This window comes from Cupressus sempervirens, chromosome 7 (assembly GCF_028749045.1).
Source record: "Cupressus sempervirens isolate cs-2001-9-10 chromosome 7, ASM2874904v1, whole genome shotgun sequence".
Lineage (NCBI taxonomy): Eukaryota > Viridiplantae > Streptophyta > Pinopsida > Cupressales > Cupressaceae > Cupressus > Cupressus sempervirens.
The window spans coordinates 606,745,252-606,767,649 of NC_143124.1; the positions used below are offsets into that span (position 1 = coordinate 606,745,252).

Consider the following 22,398-nt stretch of genomic DNA (forward strand, 5'->3'; position numbering starts at 1 on the left):
AGTCTTGAGCTGCTTCAACTATTTTGATGGCCCAAAGTGGTCTTTTCTTTGAATTTTCTTCAAGGTTCATATTTTGAATTTCATCTTCGATTTCTTCTAAGTTCTCCCTTTGGGACCCAGTTTCACTATTTCTTTCAGAACTAGATAAAGGAGAAGGCTCATCAGAACTTATGGCTCTTTTGAATGCAAGATCTTTTTCAAAGATTACATCCCTACTAAGTTCAATACTTTTCTGTCCAGGTATGAAAATCCTATATGCCTTAGATGTTTCACTATACCTTACAAAAATACCTTTCCTTCCAGAGGGTTCTAACTTGGTTCTTTTTTCTTTTGGAACATGGATATATACAGGACACCCAAAAATTCTAAGATGACTTATATTGAGTTTTACTTTAGTGAATACTTCTTCAGGAGTTTTATCTTTAAGATAGGAGTGAGGGCTTCTGTTTTGAATATATACAGTAGTACAAGAGGCTTCTACCCAAAGATAATATTCTAGATTTTGATAAAAAATCATGGCTCTAGCAGTTTCTATAATTGTCCTATTCTTTCTTCCTGCCACCCCGTTTTGTTCTGGATTATAAGGAACAGTGTACTCCCTATTAATCCTTGATTCTTTACAAAACCTTTTAACAAGTTTGAGGTATATTCTTCTCCGTTATCAGTTCTAAGGGTTTTAATTTTATGCCTTGAAAAGTTTTTAGTTAATGTTTTGAATTCTTTAAATCTCTATAGGATTTCTTCTGATTCTTTGCATTTAAAAAAATAAATCCATGTTTTCCTAGAGAAGTCATCTATGAACAAGATGTAATACCAGAATCCTCCAAGAGAAGGAACAGACATAGGTCCACATAAATCCGAATGAATTAATTCTAGTACATTATTTGTTTTTCTAGTACTATCATGAAAAGGACTTTTGGTGTTCTTACTTAGAGCACACCCTTTGCAAATACTTGAGTGGTCTTTATTTAGTTTAGGTAATCTAGTAACCATCTTCTCCATAGTTGATAAAGTTTTGAAATTTAGATGTCCTAATTTTCTGTGCCATATTTCATTTATATCTGCGGCTTCATGAACTAAGGCTTGAATAGATCGACTAGATTTTGTGTTCAATTCATACAAATATCCTTTTCTCTGACCAATTAACTTTTCTTTTTTGATGGAGGATTTCTTTGCCCAAGTTAATACTTTGCCATCCACGAATGCAACATTATGCTCATCATTTTCAAGTGCTGTAATTGAGATTAGGTTTTTGTTAATTCCTGGTACATAGAGTACACCTTTAAGAAGAAGACTATTTCCTGATTTTAGTTTCAAAGTACAATTTTCAATTCCTTTAACGAAGTGTGCTAAATTATCACCAATGGTAACTTCACCGTTAACCTTCTTTGATAAAGAGTCTAGTGTTTCTTTGTATCCCGTTATATGTCTAGAAGACCCACTATCAATTACCCATGCTTTATTTGAAATTTCATTTGATAGTGAGGAATACAAAACACAGTTCTCAGGATCATAACTATCTTCTTCCCTAATAACATTTGTACAGTTTGCTTGTTCTTTGGAATTTTCAGGACAATTAGATTTGTAGTGTCCAAATTTTTCACATTTGAAACACTTTATTTTAGATAGATCTTTCTTGGGTTTTCCATTCTTTTGATTTCCCTTTTTCTTTTTGAAATGCTTCTTCTTGCCCTTATAGGAGTTTGTATTAAGAACATTTAGTTCTTCATCTTCTGTTTTCGGTTTCCCTTCTTTCTTTAGTTTTCTGGATTCCTCTTGAAGGTGATCGTTCTTAAGTCTGTTAAAGCCTGGAAGATTATCTTTGGCACTTATTCCTTGTGCAAATGTCTCCCATGAATTTGACAATCCATCTATAGCCATTAGTGTTAATTTTGCATCACTAATAGTGGTTCCTATACTTGATAGTTAATCTCTAATGTTGGCAACTCTTAGGAAGTAAGAATTTATCGATTCTCCTTTCTTTATCCGAATGTGATTCAGTTGCCTTTTTAGTGCAAGAACCCTAGTTGCATTGTTTACTTCATATGCATTTTGTAATGCATTCATCATATCAAAGGCAATTTGATGTTTTGTAAGCATAGGTACGATATCATTTTTCACTGCATCTAAAATGATTTGAATGGCTTTTCTATTTCCTTTGCTCTAGATAGATTTGTGAGGTTCAATTGGAGGTTGTTTGAATGCTCCATCAACAAATTGTTTTACATCATTCTTTTCAAGAATCATCATGATTCTGAACTTCCAGGCTTCAAAGCATTCTTTCCCATCAAACCTGTGCTCGGGTCTGATTGTGTGTGCCATTGAAAATAGAAGATAGTTTTCTAGATATATATGAAGTCTGATAACTGAATTTAGCAGAGCCTAGGTTCGACTACCAGAGCTTTGATACCATGTAAAGATTCTGCAAATTCTGTATCCTTTGAATCAGAATTCTATTTCAATCCTTGATTGCTGAGAATGGTCTTCTAATAATCTGAATATTGAGCAAGTTTGACACCTATATTTGATCAGAACATATGTACTTCTCCAATACCGATGCAAGAAGAAATAATCTACTTTAATATGATATTGACTGAGAATATCTCTGATCTATAAATTGTTGGATATTGATGCTTGGAGGAGCAGATTGAATTGTTTGTGTGTCCTTCAAAACTGCACAACTATCCCTCTAAGTATCTAGACTAGGAGACATGACCCTTAAGGAGCATGTCTCTTCCCTGAGTCGGCTTGTATGACTCCTCCTAAAGCCTGCAATATGCAAACTAATCCAATATTAGTTAGTGACTAACACATTGTGTTAGTGTCACTTGTTTAATATCATAATTAATTCTGGAAAGTCACTGCCTAAAGAGAGAGGTAGGACTACATACAAAAGGCCATACATAGATACTTAGGACTTAGAAGAGCAAGTGCGAGCTAGAGATTATTAGGTTAGTAAACTTAACAGCCAGCTCTTCAAATGGGGGAAATCTTTAAAATGGTTTTTTTGGGAGTATTGCATATGAATGGATAACAAGCTTTGAGCAAGGGAATGAGGGGCATATGTGTATATATACAAATGGGAAGATAATTCACTCATAAGTGACGTTTTTATGTTATTACAAGTTAATTGGCAAGCACTTAAAACTCGCAAATGAGATTTTTATGTCCGTTTGCAGCCTTGGTAAAAGTATGGAATGAATGTCCGTTTGTCTTAGACCATTTGGTTCAGGAGAGTTGTTTAGTTTCCTTTCAGTTGAGTAGATTAAAGTTTCCCTTTTAGTTGTTTAGAGTAGTTTCCCTTTTAGTTGTTTAGAGTAGTTTCCCTTTTAGTTCTTTAGAGTAGTTTTCTTTTTAGTTGGTTAGGGTAGTTTTCTTTCAGTTGCTTAGTTTAGGTGTTGTGAGGGAGCTCAAGTTTGATTTGTATCAATTCATTTGACTTGAAATCTTTTAGCTCCTTTAGTCGATAGAACATTTTGGTTTTGGGTCTTTGCAAGTGCAAAGGGGGTCCATGTTATCACTCGTGGGCGAGGTGTGTAGATTTTACATTTTTGGTGACAAAACAGAGTTTGCCTTGTTCATTTCTCGAATACATTTTACAAGGTTCAGAGATTAAAGGATGTGTTTAGTCGTTGGTCTATGATAGGACTTGTACTAGATTTGGGTTAGAGTTGATAGAGGTTCTTGAGTTATCTCTAGCATGGTTACAACATTCTACTCACACTTAATTGCTTTGAGTTCTTGATGTTTCGAAGTGAAATTGGACTTAGTAAAAATCTTACACCTGGTTCAATGCTACTGTGGTCCTCCAAATCCTCCGCAAGCTTCATTGCTTGCAAACCAAGCAAAAGATTGAAGAAAAGAAAGAAAAAAAAGAGAAATTATGTCATGAGAAAAGAGAAAAAAGCATTATGAAGGTGAAAATAAAGATGAGTTTTGGTTCAAGGGTGTGCAATCATCTCTACCGGTGCTATAAAAATAATCACTAAAGGTAGAATCGTGATTGTGGTGCCACAGCGATAACTTCGTCGGGGCTATAGACGCCTAACTGGTAGCGGGGCTCTATCTAGGTTGCTTTTGAAGTAAGGATATTATAATAGCTAAGTTTAATGGATCTAAGAGATTATCGAGTTCTTGTTGAGCGGGGAATAAATCATTTGCACACACGTGAGTAACTTATGGTCAAAGTGCTTAGGATCAGCTTGAGAGTTCTTTCCCTTGTTGAGTGCTCGTCCTTAAGTAGATTTTTGGATAGGTCGTCCTGAGATTTTTGTTCTAAGTTACTTATTTCTTGAAATGTTCAGGAACATTTCTTTGGGTTGATGCCAGATGTTGTGAGGTTTTCACACCATCGCCCCAAAATTTTGGGGACCCCCTTTTTTTTTCGATTGCCTTAGCAATTTTCGGTCCAGAGGTTTCAAATTTGAAGATTTCACGTCTTGGACACCTTCAAGGCCAGTGGGGAGAGGGTTAGATTTATTTTCACCCGGTTTCAACTTGATTTTCCAGAGCCACCAATTTCATCCTTAGGCCGAACAAATTTTAAAAGAGCAACACTTGGCAGGATAAAATTGTAAATTTTGTACTTAGACATATTCTTTTGAAAATTTGGATATAGTTGTATAAAATTGGATTATTTTCAAAAAATGAAAATTTTGTTAAATCTGGTCTTTTGGAAAATCTTGATTATTTTTGGTGAAAAGGATTAATTTTTGTGATGGTGAAATAAAATTGCAAAATCGATTTTAGGCTCTAGAGAAATAATTTTATTTGTGTTAAAAAGCTAAAATTGCTTAGCTAAATCGATTTGGAGAGAAATTGCAAAAAAATTGGTTTTAATAGATTAAAGTTGCCTTGAAAACTTTTTGCCTTTAATGAAATTGGTAATTTAATATTGAAAAAATGGCTTTTGGTTAGCCAAAATCCAAATTTAATGACGTATTAATTACTAAACCCCCCATTAAATGGAAATATTTAACACCCTCAAGGCATTATTTAATTTCTTTTTGCAATTTAGAACTAATTGGCAATTTAGAAAGTTAATTTTCATCATGGCAAAATTAATTTTGGTTAAGTATTTAATTGTGGGCCATATTTTGCATTAATTATTTGTTTTTCTTTCTCTTAGGGTCCAAGAAGAAAGTTGGGTATAAGAGGAGGCCTCTCTCCCATTTCTTCCTCACTTCTCACTTCTCCTTCTCAAGGTGTTGGTGATTTTGCAAGAGCAGATGTGCACTCTTCTTGCTTGGCGAATTTTGTGGAGGGCGAAATTTGTGGAGACCGAATTTTGTGGGAGCCGAAATTTGTGGAAGGTAAAATTTTGATTTTTTTAAGAGGCTGCGATTTTTGCCCTAGGTTGGGTAATTTTATTTGGAGGTGAATTGCATGATAAATTTCTGATTTGCGAAGGGATTTGAAATTCTTGAAAGTCATATCCTAGGTTCTGAAAAGTCACTGTAAGATTATTGGTTAAGGTGAATTTTCATCATCTAGAGTTGCAAGGGGTGTTTAAGCTGACATCCATCTTTCATTCTAGTCTAAGGATTGCTCCGCTTGGTTCTTCTTGCCTTTTGGTCCACCACTCTACCATCCCGTAATAGGGCGATGAGCATGGAGGATGGTAGTGCAAGTAAGAATCCCAAGCGGGCAAACACTAAGAAAGACAAAGAGGATATGATGCCCAAAACTTTCTTCTTCTTGAAAATGGAGAGAATAACTGACACCAATATCGGTACAGTAGACATGATACGGATGAAGGACAGACTAAAGGAAGGACAATCCCCCTTGGCTATAGGTAGAGGTAATTTTCATCATGTAGAGTTGCAAGGGGTCCTTAAGCTGACATTCATCTTTCGTTCTAGTCTAAGGATTGCTCCTCTTGGTTCTTCTTGCCTTCTGGTCCACCACTCTACCATCCCATAATAGGGCGACGAGCATGGAGGATGGTAGTGCAAGTAAGAATCCCAAGCGGGCAAACACTGAGAAAGACAAAGAGGATATGATGCCCAAAACACCCTCCTTGAAAATGAGGCGAATAACCGATACCAATGGTGGTACAATAAAAGGATATACAAAAGCCAGTTGCACATCACAGCCCAAGCATCAACACTTCTATTTCAACCATGATGAGCAACGTTGGGGTGGCACTTGATTTTGAGGATATCAGAGAAGAGGATGTCAACGAAACAGATTTTGGATCGAGGTTGGATGAGTTGGGGAAGGTTGCTATCAAGAAGAAGCATTTGGGCACCCTTTCCTCTCTCAATGCTTTTTTTGGATTTGAGAAAGAATATGAGAAGGATCATGAAAAGATACTACAAGCAGCAAGTAGTGTGGCAAAGTCAGCAGAACTCAGGGTGAAGCACACACCTTCTCCTCCTATGGAAGAAGTTAATGAAAGGCTAGCTAAGTTCATTGCCTTAGCTAAGAAGATGAAAGAAAAGGGAAGATTTATATTAGAAGATCATTTGATGTAAGCCCAAGTGGCAATTTCGCTTTCTTCTAGAATAGGACAAGTGTCTATTTCTGATTGGCCACCATTTTGGTGCCTTCTCATTGGTTGCCACTTTTTGCACTTTTTTCATTGGTCCATTGATGAGGTGGCAGCTTCTCATTGGCCGATGGGGTGGCAACCCTAATTAAGGTTTTGAGGATCCAATCTGGATCGTTGATCTTGTTTTGATCTCCACCGTCCGTTGTATTTTTGGCCCCTATAAAAGGCCATTTGCTCTCATTTGTAAAGGGGGTTGGAGAAATTGTTGCGAAGATAATACCAAAATTGCTCTCTTTTTCATTGTTGCGATTTGCATGTTGATTAAGAACATTGGGTATTATTGCATGTTTTCTACTCCCACTTAGATTTCCTTTCAAGTTGTTAAAGTTGGTTGCATTTGAAGTTGTTTAAGTGAAGTTAAAGTAGATGGATAGTTGTATGGTAGCATTGGTAAATGTTTGATAGGGATCAATACTAGGCCACTAGCATTCTAGCGGCTAGTTGGGAAGCTTTGTGTGGTAAGCTAGTTTATTATTCCTTTGAATCATTGCACCTGTGGAAGTGAGGTCGCTGGTCAGCTCTCATTAGGTTTGATCCTCGTCTATTTGCTAACCTTCCATTCATAGGAGTAGGAGTAGAATAGTAAGTAGCTGGGTAGTCGAAGCTTAGAGAAGCAAGTTAGAGGAGTAAGTTAAGTATTAGAACACATCCATTCACCTTCCATAACCATTGCTTTCCCATCAACATCATCATTGGCAGACACATCCTCCATCACCACCACCATCAACATTATCTGCCTCTGCACATTTCACAAACCGAGTCGTCATCTCCATCATTCCACCAAAGTCCAAGTCATCCTCGAATGAATAGCGTAAGACCGCCTACGTGATTACCAGAAAATCACATCGATAAAACTGAGCGAGTATCCAACGGTGTAAGGAACATTGGAGTTATACTCATGTCTCATGAGCGTTAACTTTTCAAGAGAGGAGTTGCATGTTTGATATCCCATATTGAATATTCAAATCCTAATATGTTATGTAAATGATACAAAACTCGCATCAACAAGATGCTGTACAACCTGCAAGGTTTTAAATGTGTAAGTAAACTCAGCTGTTATAAAATTATTCAGGCATTATGTGGGTATGGGATACCATGTTTTTAGTTGTAATATGTATCACGTAGGTCGTGATTGATATTGGCTACACTTGAATTTGTCATTATGTAGAAGCTACAATTAAGGGTTTCAAACTTTATTTATGAGTTTTAATGCTGTTAGTGAGCATTCATAGCTTTTCTGTTTGGTTAAAATTAATCATTTTCAAAAGGAGTTTGATGTTAGTTCTTGATATTGGCATTAACAGCTGAAGGCATATCACCATTTCGGATTTTGTGATTGTATACTGTGTGGCCTGTTGCCAGCAATCACCTTTGACCTAATACTGGTGCTAACTAATTTACCATATGTTCTTGTACTGCCCAATCCAGGATCTTGATGATCAAAAGGTGCTGAATATTATGTATAATTGTGATTAAAAATATAGTTTATGGGCATCACATCTGTGCCCTCAGCTGTCAATGGGGACAAAAATTATGCTTTGACATAACAGTTGGTGCTTTTGATAGTTATGATAGTATGTACTTCTAGTCCTCTTCAGTCTCTCTCCTAGGGCTTCCTCTCTTTGATACCAAATGTTAGAAGAACAAATGCATATGGTTTCATAGAATTTTATGGCACACACTCCAATGTGTGTGTGTACTTATTTCAATTTATGGGGAAGTAACACTGGTGGTTGAAACTTGGATTGTAAAAGTAACCTTTTCAGATATGGCCAATGTGTGCCATTATGTAATTATCATAAGCAATAAGTGTCTGTGTAAATAGTATTGTATTGTTATATCACATTTAATAAAACTGGCCATCATTTCTTTGTTTACAATGTCTTTTTTTATAAGAATACATGAATAATTTTGTTAAAGATTTCAAATTTCTGCTGTCCATATTTGTTGAAAGAAGGGTTTCTGGATGAAAACTGCATAAACTATCTTTGGTAAAGAATAATAAATCTGTTGTATTTACTTTCTTACACTCGGGAGATCAGTCTCTTGATATTTCTCACAAGTTTCCATATTCAGGTGTCAACCTATAACAAATGTATTATAATCATGTTTTTTCTACTCCTCTGGTGCAATTTATAAAAAATTAAATTTTGATGATGCTTTATTGCTTCTAATATTTTGCTAATTATTTCAACTCATCGCATAGTGAAAAGGCAACAAGTGAATATGAGCTAGCTCGAAGAAAGGTGGCAAACTTCATCAATGCATCCAGCTCTGAGGAAATTGTATTTACTCGTAATGCAACAGAGGCAATCAATTTGGTTGCATATTCATGGGGTCTTACAAATATGAAGGAAGGAGATGAGGTTCGCATCTCTTCCTCAAAACTATCTTACCCTTGTTGAGCTGAATTATCCTGTAAATCAAATTGAAACAATTTCTGTAGAAAGAACTTGAGCATTTTATTTAGGGAAGTTGTTACAACTGATTTGATCTATAAATAAAAAATGATACAAAATTTAGTTGTAAGTAGAGATAACAAAAGTAAACTTTGGATGTGGATATATCATTTTTAAAATTTGCCTGAGTTCTTCAAATAACATGGGAGATAGAATGCAACAGGTTTGGGCAAAATGGATAAAATTTTACTTGATAAGACTGATTTTCAAAACTAGAGAAAATCGACACCACAAAAAATGAATGCAAATAAGATCATAAATAAATTGTAATTTAGGTAATCTTTTATTGCATGATTCATTGCCTTGGTATGTGTAGAAGTTGCAAAGCATAATGATGATGGATTTCTATATTTTAATGAAGGCATGTTAATATATTTTATGGCTTGAAAATGTATTTTGAACTTTAGACTGGAAGCCTGCTAGCTTATTTTGTATGGATAATAGGTTTAATATTTAGCACATTAAGAAAGCCTTTAAAAACATTCATTTCAAGATAAATATTGTGCAAATTTTTATAAAAGTAAATCCTTCTGTTGAATTTAGACAAATTTCCAACTCGATCAAGAAGTCATTACTATTTTCATTCTGTACTTAAGGTGCCTTCACAAATGCTTGTTGACTGTCAAGAGTGTTGATGGCTTGGATAATGATTTCAGACAAATGAGAAGGCAGGTTCTTTTAATGTATCTAATCAGACAACTTTGGAAATGGATGAATTTTTAAACATGTCAAATGTGAATCAATGTCAAACGTAGGTGCTAAACTCTCCTAAAACTAATGCTAATCAGCAATAATACACTTTGCAAATCCTGGTCAATCAAAATACTCAACTCTAAACAATTGATGCCCCACAAGCTCATACAAAATTTTGTTCAAACCCTCAAATATAAAGTAATCAATGAATGTGGAAAATCTATGTGCTGTAGTATATCTAAAATAATGAATCAATGTCAAATGTAGGTGCCAATCAGCAATAATACAATTCACAAATCCTGGTCAATCAAAACACTCAACTCTAAAAAACAGATACCCCACAAGCTCATACGAAATTTTATTCACATTTTCAAATGTAAAGTAATCAATGAATGCTGAAGATCTGACTTATTTATGTGCTGCAGTATATCGAAAATAATGAATCAATGTCAAATGTAGGTGCCAAACTCTACTAAATTTAATGGTAATCAGCAATAATACAATTTGCGAATCCTGGTCAATCAAAACACTCAATTCTAGACAAAAGATACCCCACAAGCTCATACGAAATTTTGTTCAAACCCTCAAATGTAAAGTAATCAACGAATGCAGAAAATTTGACTGATCTATGTGCTATAGTATATCTAAAACCCTCATACATTCAATCTATGTCAAATGTTTGGCTAATTTGATCTGTGAAATTTGAAATCAAATACATTTTTTTCAGAACCCAAAAAAAAATCTCAAATTGCCTTGACACTTGTATGGTAAGATGGGTTTAGAGGAATAAAATGACCTTCATTCTTGTGTTTATTGTGTGAATCTTCCCTGTAGAGCGACAACCAACTCTTTTTTGTGGCCATCATTGATGGGTTTTTCTTTTAGCCTATGATGTATCCACTTGTGAGAGGTGAAGGAACATGCTTAAAATATACGTGTTGTAGAACATGTGCAGGGAGGGTTTCATTTTATTTTCATTTGTTCTTTTCTCTTTATTTTGTTTCTATTTTTTCCATTTAAATAAATCTTAACATATACAAAATGGATCAACATTGTTCTAGTTTTTAGTTTATTAATATTGAATATCTTAAAATATTAAATTGAATATATTTAGCATTTAATAAATTGCTATTTGTAACAATAGTGCTTTGACAATTGTATTGCTATCATTAGAATTGTTATTTAGTATCTGAATAAATTGCTATTATTTACAATAGTCCTTTGACAATTGTATCACTATTATTATAATTCTTACACAATATCATTTTCTATGACTATTTGAATCAATAATAGTCCTTATTTGCCAAATGGACACAGGATGTGCACCATAGGTTGTGGATGCACGAACCACACATCGAGGCACTTCTACAAACCCATGGGGCACACCTAGTCCACATCCAAAGTGCATCCATGTGCACCTTGAGTGTACCCACTTGAATTTACTTGAGAGCAGCGACTTGCCTTTTTACGATAAAAATCTTAAATAACCCTTTATGAGGCCATAAAATGATGTGTGCCATGGAGTTGTGTGTGGTTTTGAAGGCCTTAATTTGGTCTTGGCATTGCCCCTTGACCTCATTGGGGGTGCTTCTCCCACACCCCACAAGGGATGTTGTCCCTTGATCCCACTAGGGGCATTGCCCCCATAGCCCGATTTGATTTTTGAAGTACACGACAACTTTGAGTTTGCATAGTATGTGTATTTGATGATGTTATTGTGTCTCTATAGTTTATAAAATTTACATTTATTATTTATTTTTGCCATTTGATGTTGACCATGTTGTCATTAATGTCAAAGGTTGATGATCCAGGTTGTATAAATCTTAGAGGATTATTTAAAGCAATATAAATTTGGTTGAAGGCCTTAATTTGGTCTTGGCATTTCTCCTTGACCTCACTAGGGGTGTTGATCCCAGACCCCCACAAGGGATGTTGCCCCTTGACCCCACTTGGGACATTGCCCCCATAGCTCGACTTGATTTTTGAAGTACACAACAAATTTGGATTTGCATAGTATGTGCATTTGATGATGTTATTGTGTCTTTACGATTTATAAAATGGGCATTTATTATTTATTTTTGCCATTTGGTGTTGAGTATGTTGTCATTAATGTCAAAGGTTGATGATCCAGGTCGTATAAATCTTAGAGGATTATTTAAAGCAATACAAATTTGGTTGAGCTACTTGCTTGAGGTGCATGAGTTGTTTGAGCTGGTTGAGTGTCTAGTTGAGCTCCCTACTTGTCTATTGATTTGTGCCAAGTGAGCCTAGCTGCCATGTCAGATCTTTTAGGATAATATCTTCCAAGATAGAATGTTTCTTTAGTGATCATCTAGTCATTTTTTCGTATGTATAGGGAAGTTTCCTATTCTGTCTTATCTCAATGTATATTTCTTTTAGAAACATCTTCTTTCTACATTCTATAAGAATTTTCCCATTCTTTGTTAATAAACATCTCATTATTCTATCATCTATCCTGTGTGACATGGTATTAGAGCTTAGGAATTTTTATTTGAAAAAAATTAGAATTTCATTATGAAATCTTATGTTCTTTAATTTTTTCGAAATAAATCCGTCCAAATCTGTTTTTCTATCAAAAAATCAGTTTGTTGCATTTTCGTGGGTCTTCTCGTTCTACCTCCATTCAATCCTCTACGGTTGCCTGTAACTCGTGCGACTATTTGTACATGTAGCTTTGTTTTAAGCTTATTTGTAGTTGACTAGGGTTTCATTCAAAAATCTCTTTTTTTCATGCCAATTTGAAAAACTAATTGAAGATTCTTGGCGGGTTTTTTGAGATGTCAACTAGGTCGTCAAATTTTAATGGGCACGTCGATTTTCGTGCCTCAAATTCTGTACCATCAAGATTTTTTCCCTTCTCATTTCAGATTCTGTGTTTTTTTTTTGAGATCTCTTCTAGACCTTCATTGGATTGTTTTGGGTCAGCCAAAATATTTTCTCAAAATTTGTAATTGTTTAGTTTTGATCAATTTTTTCCTCAATTGTTTTATCCAATCATCTTTAATCTGCGATGGTAGTGTGATATTTATTTTTCTGGGTTTGTTGATTTTTTACTCAAAAATCGTGAATTGGGTTCTGTTATATGCAAATTTCATGGGATTCAAGGTTTTTGCCATTTTCCTCAGAATGCTTTGTGGACCATTTCTTATTGTAGTATGTTATGAGTCATAGTACTCTTTTGTGAAATTTCTCGGTCTAGCATTTTGCAAATCTACGGAGGGTCTCAGCCACTACAAAATGTTCTGACATCCCTACAATGACCATTAAGGGAGGGTATTAGGATAACATCTTCCACGAAAAAGTGTTTCTTTAATGGTCATCTCATTATTCTATGATCTGGCATGTGTAACATTTTTCATTCTTTGTTAATTAACATCTCATTATTCTATCACTTGGCTTCTGTAACAAGATCATTTGCCAAGTTGGATGTTATGTGATTAGTTTGAATTATCAAAGATACCATTGAATTTTCAAAGACTCGTGTAAGGAGTTATCGACTAACTCTATTGTGGGTATGAAATTTTTTTTATTGAGAGTTATGGAATAGGATGTCATGTCTTTTTAAAGGTGAGAAAATTCTATTACTATGATGTTGTCATTTCATTTGAAAATTGTGGGTCTAGCATTCTTTCTTGGTTTAGGTTTTTTTTAATTACACCCTAGGTAACCAATGACCAAGCCCAATGCCCAACCCTCCTTAGCTTGGTCTTTTTTTCTGCCAAGTTGGAGACAAGAAGGGGTGAGCTGAGATGAGACTAGTCCTTCCGGGATGTACCAAGTTGCCTGGCCAAGTGAGTTGGGAGAATTCTGGCTTTTTAGTTGAGCTCGAGACCAGTGGGGAGAAAACCCAAGGCTCAAACCAACTCCGGAAACTGTGCGAGATCAACTCAGACTTTATTTTTAAACAACCACTTCTAAACTCAAGTAGTTGAGCTGTTTATGAATTCAAATAACAATTTTTGTGTATTTCATTAAAGATGACAATCATCGCAAACATATTGGCAACAATGAAGTATAAAGGTGCATTTTTTTTGTCCGTTTTGGTAAGTATGACTAGTGTTTTTTTTTGTTTTTGTTTTGAGCCGTAAATTCAAAACAAAAAGTATACTGGTAGACGAGTATATTAGTATTGCAAATAATATAGGATAGAAGTGTGTTACAACACTAGTATGTATCATAAAGGATGTATTTGAGGCTTGTGATAGGTGAAACATTATTTTTTGGGCTATAACAGACACTTATTATGTGTGTTGGAGTGTCTTGCAAAATGGAGTGTGGTGATGATCATTTATATATTTGGGTGAAGTTTTTGATTAGGATGCAATGATTTTTTTATACTGTGAGTGCAACATTTCTTTTGTAAGTGATAGGAGTTGAGCCTTTCAACAATGTGCGTTAGGCATATTTTTAGTGTAGAGATTTTCAATTTGTATAGTTTGCATATTTAGGAAATATGTGTGACGAAAATTTGTGATTGTGCCTCTTGGTTCTTGATTGGTCAAGCATGTGAGTGGGAGACGTGTTGTTACGTGCTGTGAATGAAAAGTTGACGGGATTAAGGTTCATGTTGAAGCTTTCAAGAAATATTTAAGTTGTGATAAACTTCTTGAATATGAAGAAACATGTGTATTTGGTGGAACTATACTCTGTCCTTCAAGCCTTTGACCTCGCCTTGTTCCTTGTTCCATTTGCCCCCCCTCTTTTTATCTAGTTAGATCTGCAATTAGACTTTCATTTTTCTCTTGGTGCTTTCTTTCATCTTGATGATGGATCACATAGCGTGATCTGAAATGTTGATGCAAAAAGTAATAAGCAATCAAATCCAAAAGTACTACAACTAAAAAATTTATGGGTTGCAAAAATCTAGTGGCATGAACTATACTATATTTCAAATTCATGAGAAAGGGATGAATGTTACAGTATGAAGTTTTCAATGTGCTAGGCGTCTAAGGATTTATAAGCAATACTTTGTATTTTGTGTGTGATCTCTTGATTAGTGAGGGATCAAAGAGGGTTGGTGCTCTTGGGTGTTGATGCCTCAGTTGACTGGAGTTGATGTTTCCGTGTTTGAAGTTGTTGCTTTTAAGAGGTTTGGTGCTCTCTTTGAATTGGTGCTCACTTTTGTAATTTGGGTTGGTGCCCATTGGGTCAATAAAAGTTAGTGTGCCATGTTTTTTTACCAAAAGATTTTCCCACAAGAAATATGGTGTTATTATTTTTGATGGATGTTCTTGTTATGTTTTATGCTGAGTTACCTGGGGAAAGTTAGTGTGCCATGGTTTTTAACCGAAAGATTTTCCCACAAGAAATATGGTGTTATTATTTTTGATGGTTGTTCTTGTTATGTTTTATGCTGAGTAACTGGGGACGTGTCCCCGACCTAAAAACTCCTGTCTCCGTACCATAAACGTTTTTGGGATTTGAGGATGGCTAGGGTGTTAAGGTTGTAGCTTATGTCGGATTGATTTTATCATGAGATACCTTGTTAATGATAAATCATCTTTAAGATAAATATCTTATATATATAATATATATTATATATGTAATATAATATATTTTATGTATATTATACATTATATATTATTAAATAATAATATAACGATATATTACAAATATGGTTAATATATTAATATTACATATATGCTTAAAGATGAGTTATTCATATAGTTATTTATTAACTAATGATGATTAACTATAGAAGACACATGTCTCCTCCTCTCATATTTAGGAGTCTTCAAATTTGCATTTGGAAGACATCAATCACATTGGCAATGCTACTACATTTGCAGAAATGATCCTAGAACAATAACATAGGGGACGTCCCACCCTGTCCTCCTTTTATGAAAATTCTTAGGAAACGTCCTGAAAACTTGGGCACTTTTGAAATTTTTTTGGGGGACATCTGTATGTCCTGAGGACGGTTAGGGACACCTTGGAAGTCCCCGGGATAGATGGGCATCGCCTATTTTATAAACAACATCGACACACATAAAATATTTCTTTTTTAATTTGAAAGTGGTTCCCTCCTTCCAAGTTCACCCTAACATGCTTATTATTGCTTGGTAGTTAATTCCTGCTATTTGGGGCCCTTTGATTAGTATTTGACAACATTATGTTAAGAATCATAGAATTAATATTGTTGTTACAATCATGTTACACCCTCCGAATTCTATAACAAACTGTTTGCAAGGTGCTTGGAAAGCCTAAAAAGTGCACTATAGACCTAGAACATACATCCTTATGTTATTTTCTGGCAATACATCAGTGCTTGGTTGGACTTGGGTTGATCCTAGTCCTTTGTGGAAGATATGGTGAATATTGGAAGTTGCGACAAGATATTGTCTTACTGTAACAAACCTATATCATGATTAGAACCATATAGAAGACCTTTTTGTATTAATGTTTGTCCACTTAAATGAATTGGAAGTGTAGTTTCAGAACTAAATGATAATAGCGTGTTTCAATTTGGAAGGTGGGTTGTTTTTCTTCTTGTAATTGAAAATGAATTCTAACTTATGTTCTTGGGTATATTTCAAATTTTAATGTTATTATTTTAATATTACATGCACATTGACAATAATTCCAAATTATGCATGCATTATAGCATTTTGAGCATTTGTAAAGTCCCCATTTTTGCTAGCATTGGAGTTTCAAGAATTAGCTTGTTATTGTGATCCTTGTAGGCTAATTATTGTGGATAAAGGGTCTTTTGAGATAGTGGCTTGGCTTGGGAGGATCTTGTCTTCTCCACAATTCAATAAGCTACAAGTTGGTCTTCATTTGACTCAGATTGGACTTCATTTGGGCTTAGTTTTGTTTACTTACTATTTGTGGTAAGTGGAGTGTTGATTGAGATGGACCCTTTCTATTTTTGAAAAGTGCATTTGGTCACATGGAGAAATAATAGGTGACTCCCATTTCAAACGACATATTTAAATGATGAGTATTTTGGGAGTTATTATATTTTTAGTCGTCAAATTATTTTATTAAATGGCTTATTATAAAGTTATTATTTAACTTTATAATTTCACATAAGTTGAGTGTTGAGTTATCATTAGAAAGAGTCATTTATTAATTAGTTAAGCCAAGTCAAGCGAAAGAATCTAATGGAAGCTTCTAATTAATTGTTGTGTGGTGAAGCTTCTTGAGTGAAGTTGCATTTTGGCAACAAAAAGGGCATCTGGTTGTTATAAATACAAGCCCATTTGTTGAAAAAAAACATGCTTGGATAATTTATTTGCTTTTGTTACCTTTGTGACTTTTTTTGAGTTTTGATTTTTTGTGCCCTTGCTGAAGTATAAGGGACTCAGAGTTTTTGAAGATTGTTTGAAGTCACTGCTGAGGTATAGTGGTTTCATTGGTTAAATCTCCTTATTGTTATTATCTGTGACTTGGAGATTGGAATTAAATCTGAGGATTTCATCTAAAAAATTCATCTTGCCAATTGTGTTATTGTAAACAATTTACTCCATCTCCTACTGTTTGCTATTGTGTCTATGGACAGCAGCTGATTGATCAATCTATTGATCATTGTCACTGTGAGAGATACAACGTTTTTGGCAGAGAGAAATTCATAAAATTATGTAGCAGGGCCGTGTTACATTTCTGAGGGTTTTTGGGCTACTAATTCCTCCAACTAGCAGCATATAAGTCCTGGGAAGGCAAATTTGCAATTGTATTAAGGGTTAGTTGGCGTTTGAGTGTGGGAGAAGCAATTAGCAGGATCAGCGATTAGTTCCCTTCGCCTGCGATTTGACGTGGAAACCTGTGATTTAATTTAAAGCCTGAATCTGCACTTTCCTATTCGCGATTTGGACTTGGGAGACATCTATATATTTGTAGACCTATGTAGTAATTGCTTGGGACTACATGGAGCTAAGGGATAGCTGAAATTGGTTATGACCTGCGATTTGCTTGATAGGCAGATTCAAATTGCAAGGGGACTCCATAAATTATAATCAGGTTTTTTTTAAGAAATTGAATAAGTTTTATGCGAACATTGTCATTTAGCTATCTTTGGCACATAAAATTCTCGAAATTTTGTGGATTGTGTTACTTTCAAAAGTTTTCGCTTCTAAATTAATTCCAATATTCTGAAAATTCATTCTATGGGTTTAAAATGTAAAGCAATAAATTCCATTACATGGAAGACTTATTAGAGATTGTTTGACAAGTGTTTGACAAAATGTCAAACCTAGTTTAATTTTGAATTGGAGTTATTTGTGCCATAACAGACAGGGGTTATTATAGTGGTATCAAAGCGGTTTCATACCATCCTACAGGAATTGGGCTCAATTTGATTAGTGCTTCATTTTTGAGATTTGGTTTTCAACGTTATGGATGGTGACAGGATGTTTGGTATTCATTATACTTGTAGAGGGCATACTTCACCTAGGAATGGAAAATCTGAGATACAAGGTATTGTGAAACAGTTTAATGTGCTAGTGAATGAGCTGAATCAAAATCACAAATAGATGACCCAACTAATTTCAAATTCGAGAATTGAGCAGAGCAAAATGTAATGATATAGTTGCGGCTACAGATGTGTGAGACATTTCTTATGAGACACCACATGAGTTAGGCACGATAGAGGAGGAATGTGATAAGAATTAATGTCAGGTTGAGTCAAATGGTGCGGTTGCTGTCATGAGTTCCTGGGATCATGTATTTGTTGATGATGCAACGATAATGGGAGTAGGACCATGCGAAGATATTGTCATATCAACAACCACTTTGGTGTCGGTTGAGCCATCTACCGAGGAGTTTAGCGGTATGCATACAGTTGTAGATGTGTGCTCTAATTATAGTATACATGTTATCGATGATGAGGTGAGTGACGTAGAGACAGGGTTTTGTTATACTACTGATCAACACAATGTTGATGTTCACTTTGTGGACAATCCTATGTTCGACATGGATGCAACATTGTCTTTTGACAATCCCCTTTTTGAGATTGATGTTGATCACTCACTTGAGTGGAGATGGGCTCTATTTTCACCATTTGTAAACACGATTTAGATTCCTATAGCCACAATTGACGATGTTCTTGTAGCCACGGATTCTGATGAGGATGTAGTTACATTTATTGTAGCTACAGGTACAGTTGGCATGAGTGTATATGGTTCTCCTGTAGCTACGTCTTTTACTAGGATTATTTGTGATGATCACGATTCCAGTCTAGTATATATTATGTGGGTGGTGACTAGGAAGAAGAGATCTCTTTTGGAGTTTTCTTCTGGTGATATTCTAACTCCATCATTAGCACAGGTTTTGAGTGCTATACTAGAGGTTATGTTGTTGATCCTGATGATGTTAGTGGTATGCAGTTGGTTCAATGTTGACAGGGGTGTTACATACTTCTTCATTTGGGATCCATGTGGAGGTTGGAGTTCACTGTGTTGCCGAATTGCTTGAGGACAAACAATCTCGGGGAGGGAGGACTGTAATGTTCCCATTTTTGCCAGAATTGGAGTTTCAGGAATTAGCGTATTATTGTGATCCTCGTAGGCTAATTATTGTGGATAGAGGGTCCTTTGAGGCAATGGCTTTGCTTGGGAGGGTCTTGTCTTCTCCACAATTCAGTAAGCTACAGGTTGGTCTTCGTTTGGCTTAGATTGGACTTTGTTTGGGCTTAGTTTTGTGTACTTACTATTTGTGGTAAGTGGGGTGTTGATTAAGATGAACCCTTTCTATTTTTGGAAAGTTCATTTGGTCACATGGAGAAATAATAGGTATGACTCTTATTTCAAACGACATATTTAAATGATGAGTATTTTGGGAGTTATTATATTTTTAGTGGCCAAATTATTATTAAATTATTAAATGACTTATTATAAAGTTATAATTTAACTTTATAATTTCACATAAGTTGAGTGTTGAGTTATCATTGGAAAGAGTCATTTATTAATTAGTTAAGCCAAGTCAAGTGAAATAATCTAATGGAAGTTTCTAATTAATGTTGTGTGTTGTAGCTTCTTGAGTGAAGTTACATTTTGGCAACAAAAAGGGCATCTGGAGGTTATAAATACAAGCCCATTTTTTTTTTTTGGTGAAACATTATATCTATATTAATAATATTTTGTTCAAAATAGCTCTCGGAGAAAAGAACCAGAAAAGAAAAACTCCGGTCATTGCCTAATGCAAATAGGATGCATAAGAAGAAATATTGCATCAAAAGAGAATATCTATCAACACTAACGAATCTTGTCCTTGTGATTCCCAAATCAAGAATATTGTGATTACAAAGAGGCCAAAACTCATATGAATACAATTCATTGTTTGGTGTCGGAGACAAAACCAAGAGCCGAGCCAAAAATTCTCATAAAAGTTTCCATCATTGATCTTCATTCAGAACTCCAATTAAGACCGTGATATTAGAGAGCCATTTGATGCAAGTGCAATCCAAGACCCTGAATTGCATACAAGATCTCAAAAGAACAAGTGAGATCCATAAAAGTAAAAACATATGAAATTGTGAAGAAGCCGTGATTTACTATCAAATAATATATGAGGAGGGCTCAACATTATTCTAAACATATTATTTTTTCATAATATTAACCAAGTTAGGGAAATAAAGGAGGTTAAGAGGGGAAAGTGAAGAGTTAATATAAACCCCATTGGTCTCTAAATTAGCTAGACAATCAGCTAAAATATTTTCATCTCTATAAGTATGCATGATGGAACATTCAGAGATTGAATCAAGAAGAGATCATACTTGATGCAATATATACTGTATAGACCAATTATATACTTGATGTTTAATACACACATTAATAATAATGGATGAATCCCCTTCAACATGTAACATAGATATGGATAGTGATTTTGCAAGTTCCAAACCAAAAAGCAAGGTGAAGGCTTCAACTTTGTTATTAGTACACAGAGGGAGAGGAGATGATTTTATTGCAATCACATGACCTCTAAAATGGCTAATGACTATGGCATAGCCAGAGTTGCTTGGATTTCCTCTAGAGGACCCAACAAGCCCACTTGTTTAGAGAAACATGTTTGGATACTTTAGTTGCTTTTGTTGCCTTTGTGACTTTTTTTGAGTTCTGATTTTTTGTGCCCTTGCTGAAGTATAAGGGACTCTGAGTTTCTGAAGATTGTTTGAAGTCACTGTTGAGGTATAGTGGTTTCATTGGTTAAATCTCCTTATTGTAATTCTCTGTGACTAGGAGATTGGAATTAAATCTGAGAATTTCATCTGGAAAATTCATCTTGCAAATTGTGTTATTGTAAACAACTTACTTCATCTCCTACTGTTTGCTACTGTGTCTTTGGAGAGCAGCTGATTGATCAATCTATTGATCATTGTCACTTTGAGAGATTCAACATTTTTGGCAGAGAGAAATTCATGAAATTATCTGGCAGGGCTTCGTTACATTTCTGAGGGTGTTTGGGTGATTTTTGTGCGGCTATTTCCTCCAAGTAGTAGCGTATAAGTCCTAGGAAGGTGAATTCGCAATTGTATTAAGGTTTGTTGGCGTTTGAGGCTGGGAGAAGCAATTAGCAGGATCAGCGATTAGTTCCCAACACCTGCAATTTGACATGGAAACCTGTGATTTAATTTAAAGCCTGAATCTGCACTTTCCTATCCGTGATTTGACTTGGGAGACATTTATATGTTTGCAGGCTTGCGTGGTAATTGCCTAGGACTGCATGGAGCTAAGGTATAGCTGAAATTCGTTATGACCTGCGATTTGCTTGATAGGTAGATTCAAATTGCAAGCGGACTCCATAAATTATAATCAGGTTCTTTTTAAAAAATTGAATAAGTTTTATGCGAACATTGTCATTTAGCTATCTTTGTCACATAAAATTCTCGAAATACTATGAGTTGTGTTATTTTCAAAAGTTTTCACTTATAAATTAATTCCTCTATTCTGAAAATTCAGTCTATGGGTTTAAAATGTAAAGCAATAAATTCCATTACACAGAAGACTTTATCATTAGAGATTGTTTGACAATTGTTTGTTTTGAATTGGAGTTGTTTGAGCCATAACCAACAAGGGTTATTACAACATTGAGTTTGATTATTGAAATGTTTTATGTTAAGGTTTTGTGATGTTTAAATGGCATGGTTTATCTTTGTCTTCATATGAATGTAATGTATATATGCAAATTTCCCTATATATTTTATATTTTATCTATATTTATATAGCTGTCCCTGTTTGCCGTCCTAGAAGCCTGTCCTGCTGTTCCCTACCGTCCCGGTGTCGAAAACTCGGGGGAACATAGGTTTTATGTTGTTTTTGCATTTAAAAGTTCAATTTTTGAAATACTAATTAATCCCCCCTCCCTACACCCCCCAGCAACATTTCAAATGATTTAATTTTACAATTCTATAAATTTGTTTAATTTTGTTGTACATATCATACATACACGTAGCCAAACCCCAAAACATTTTTCTACCAAGTTTTGTAACCCATACCGAACCGACAAATTAGCTAAATTGTGATTATTGTGTTAATTATTAACTACTATTTAATATTTCAAAATATTTAATTTCTATTATTAATTATCCCCTAAAAAATAGGTCTTTTCTTGTAAACACCTGGATCCCAATCTAGTCTATCCATTTGATCCTAGGAGAAGAAATCCTACCATTTTCCTATAACAACCATTTGAATGAATGATCCACCCAATAGATGCCAAACGAGTGTTATAGAA

At 34.9% G+C, this 22,398-nt stretch overlaps 1 protein-coding gene across 1 annotated transcript in view; it reads left to right on the forward strand.

The window, feature by feature from the left end:
- Nucleotides 1-22,398, forward strand: part of LOC149548186 (cysteine desulfurase 1, chloroplastic-like) — a 127,407-nt gene that overhangs the window by 31,471 nt on the left and 73,538 nt on the right. Inside the window, exon 3 of the mRNA XM_089792231.1 lies at nt 8,760-8,919. Coding sequence (XP_089648357.1) covers nt 8,760-8,919 — 160 coding nt within the window. The remainder of the gene's footprint in view (nt 1-8,759; nt 8,920-22,398) is intronic.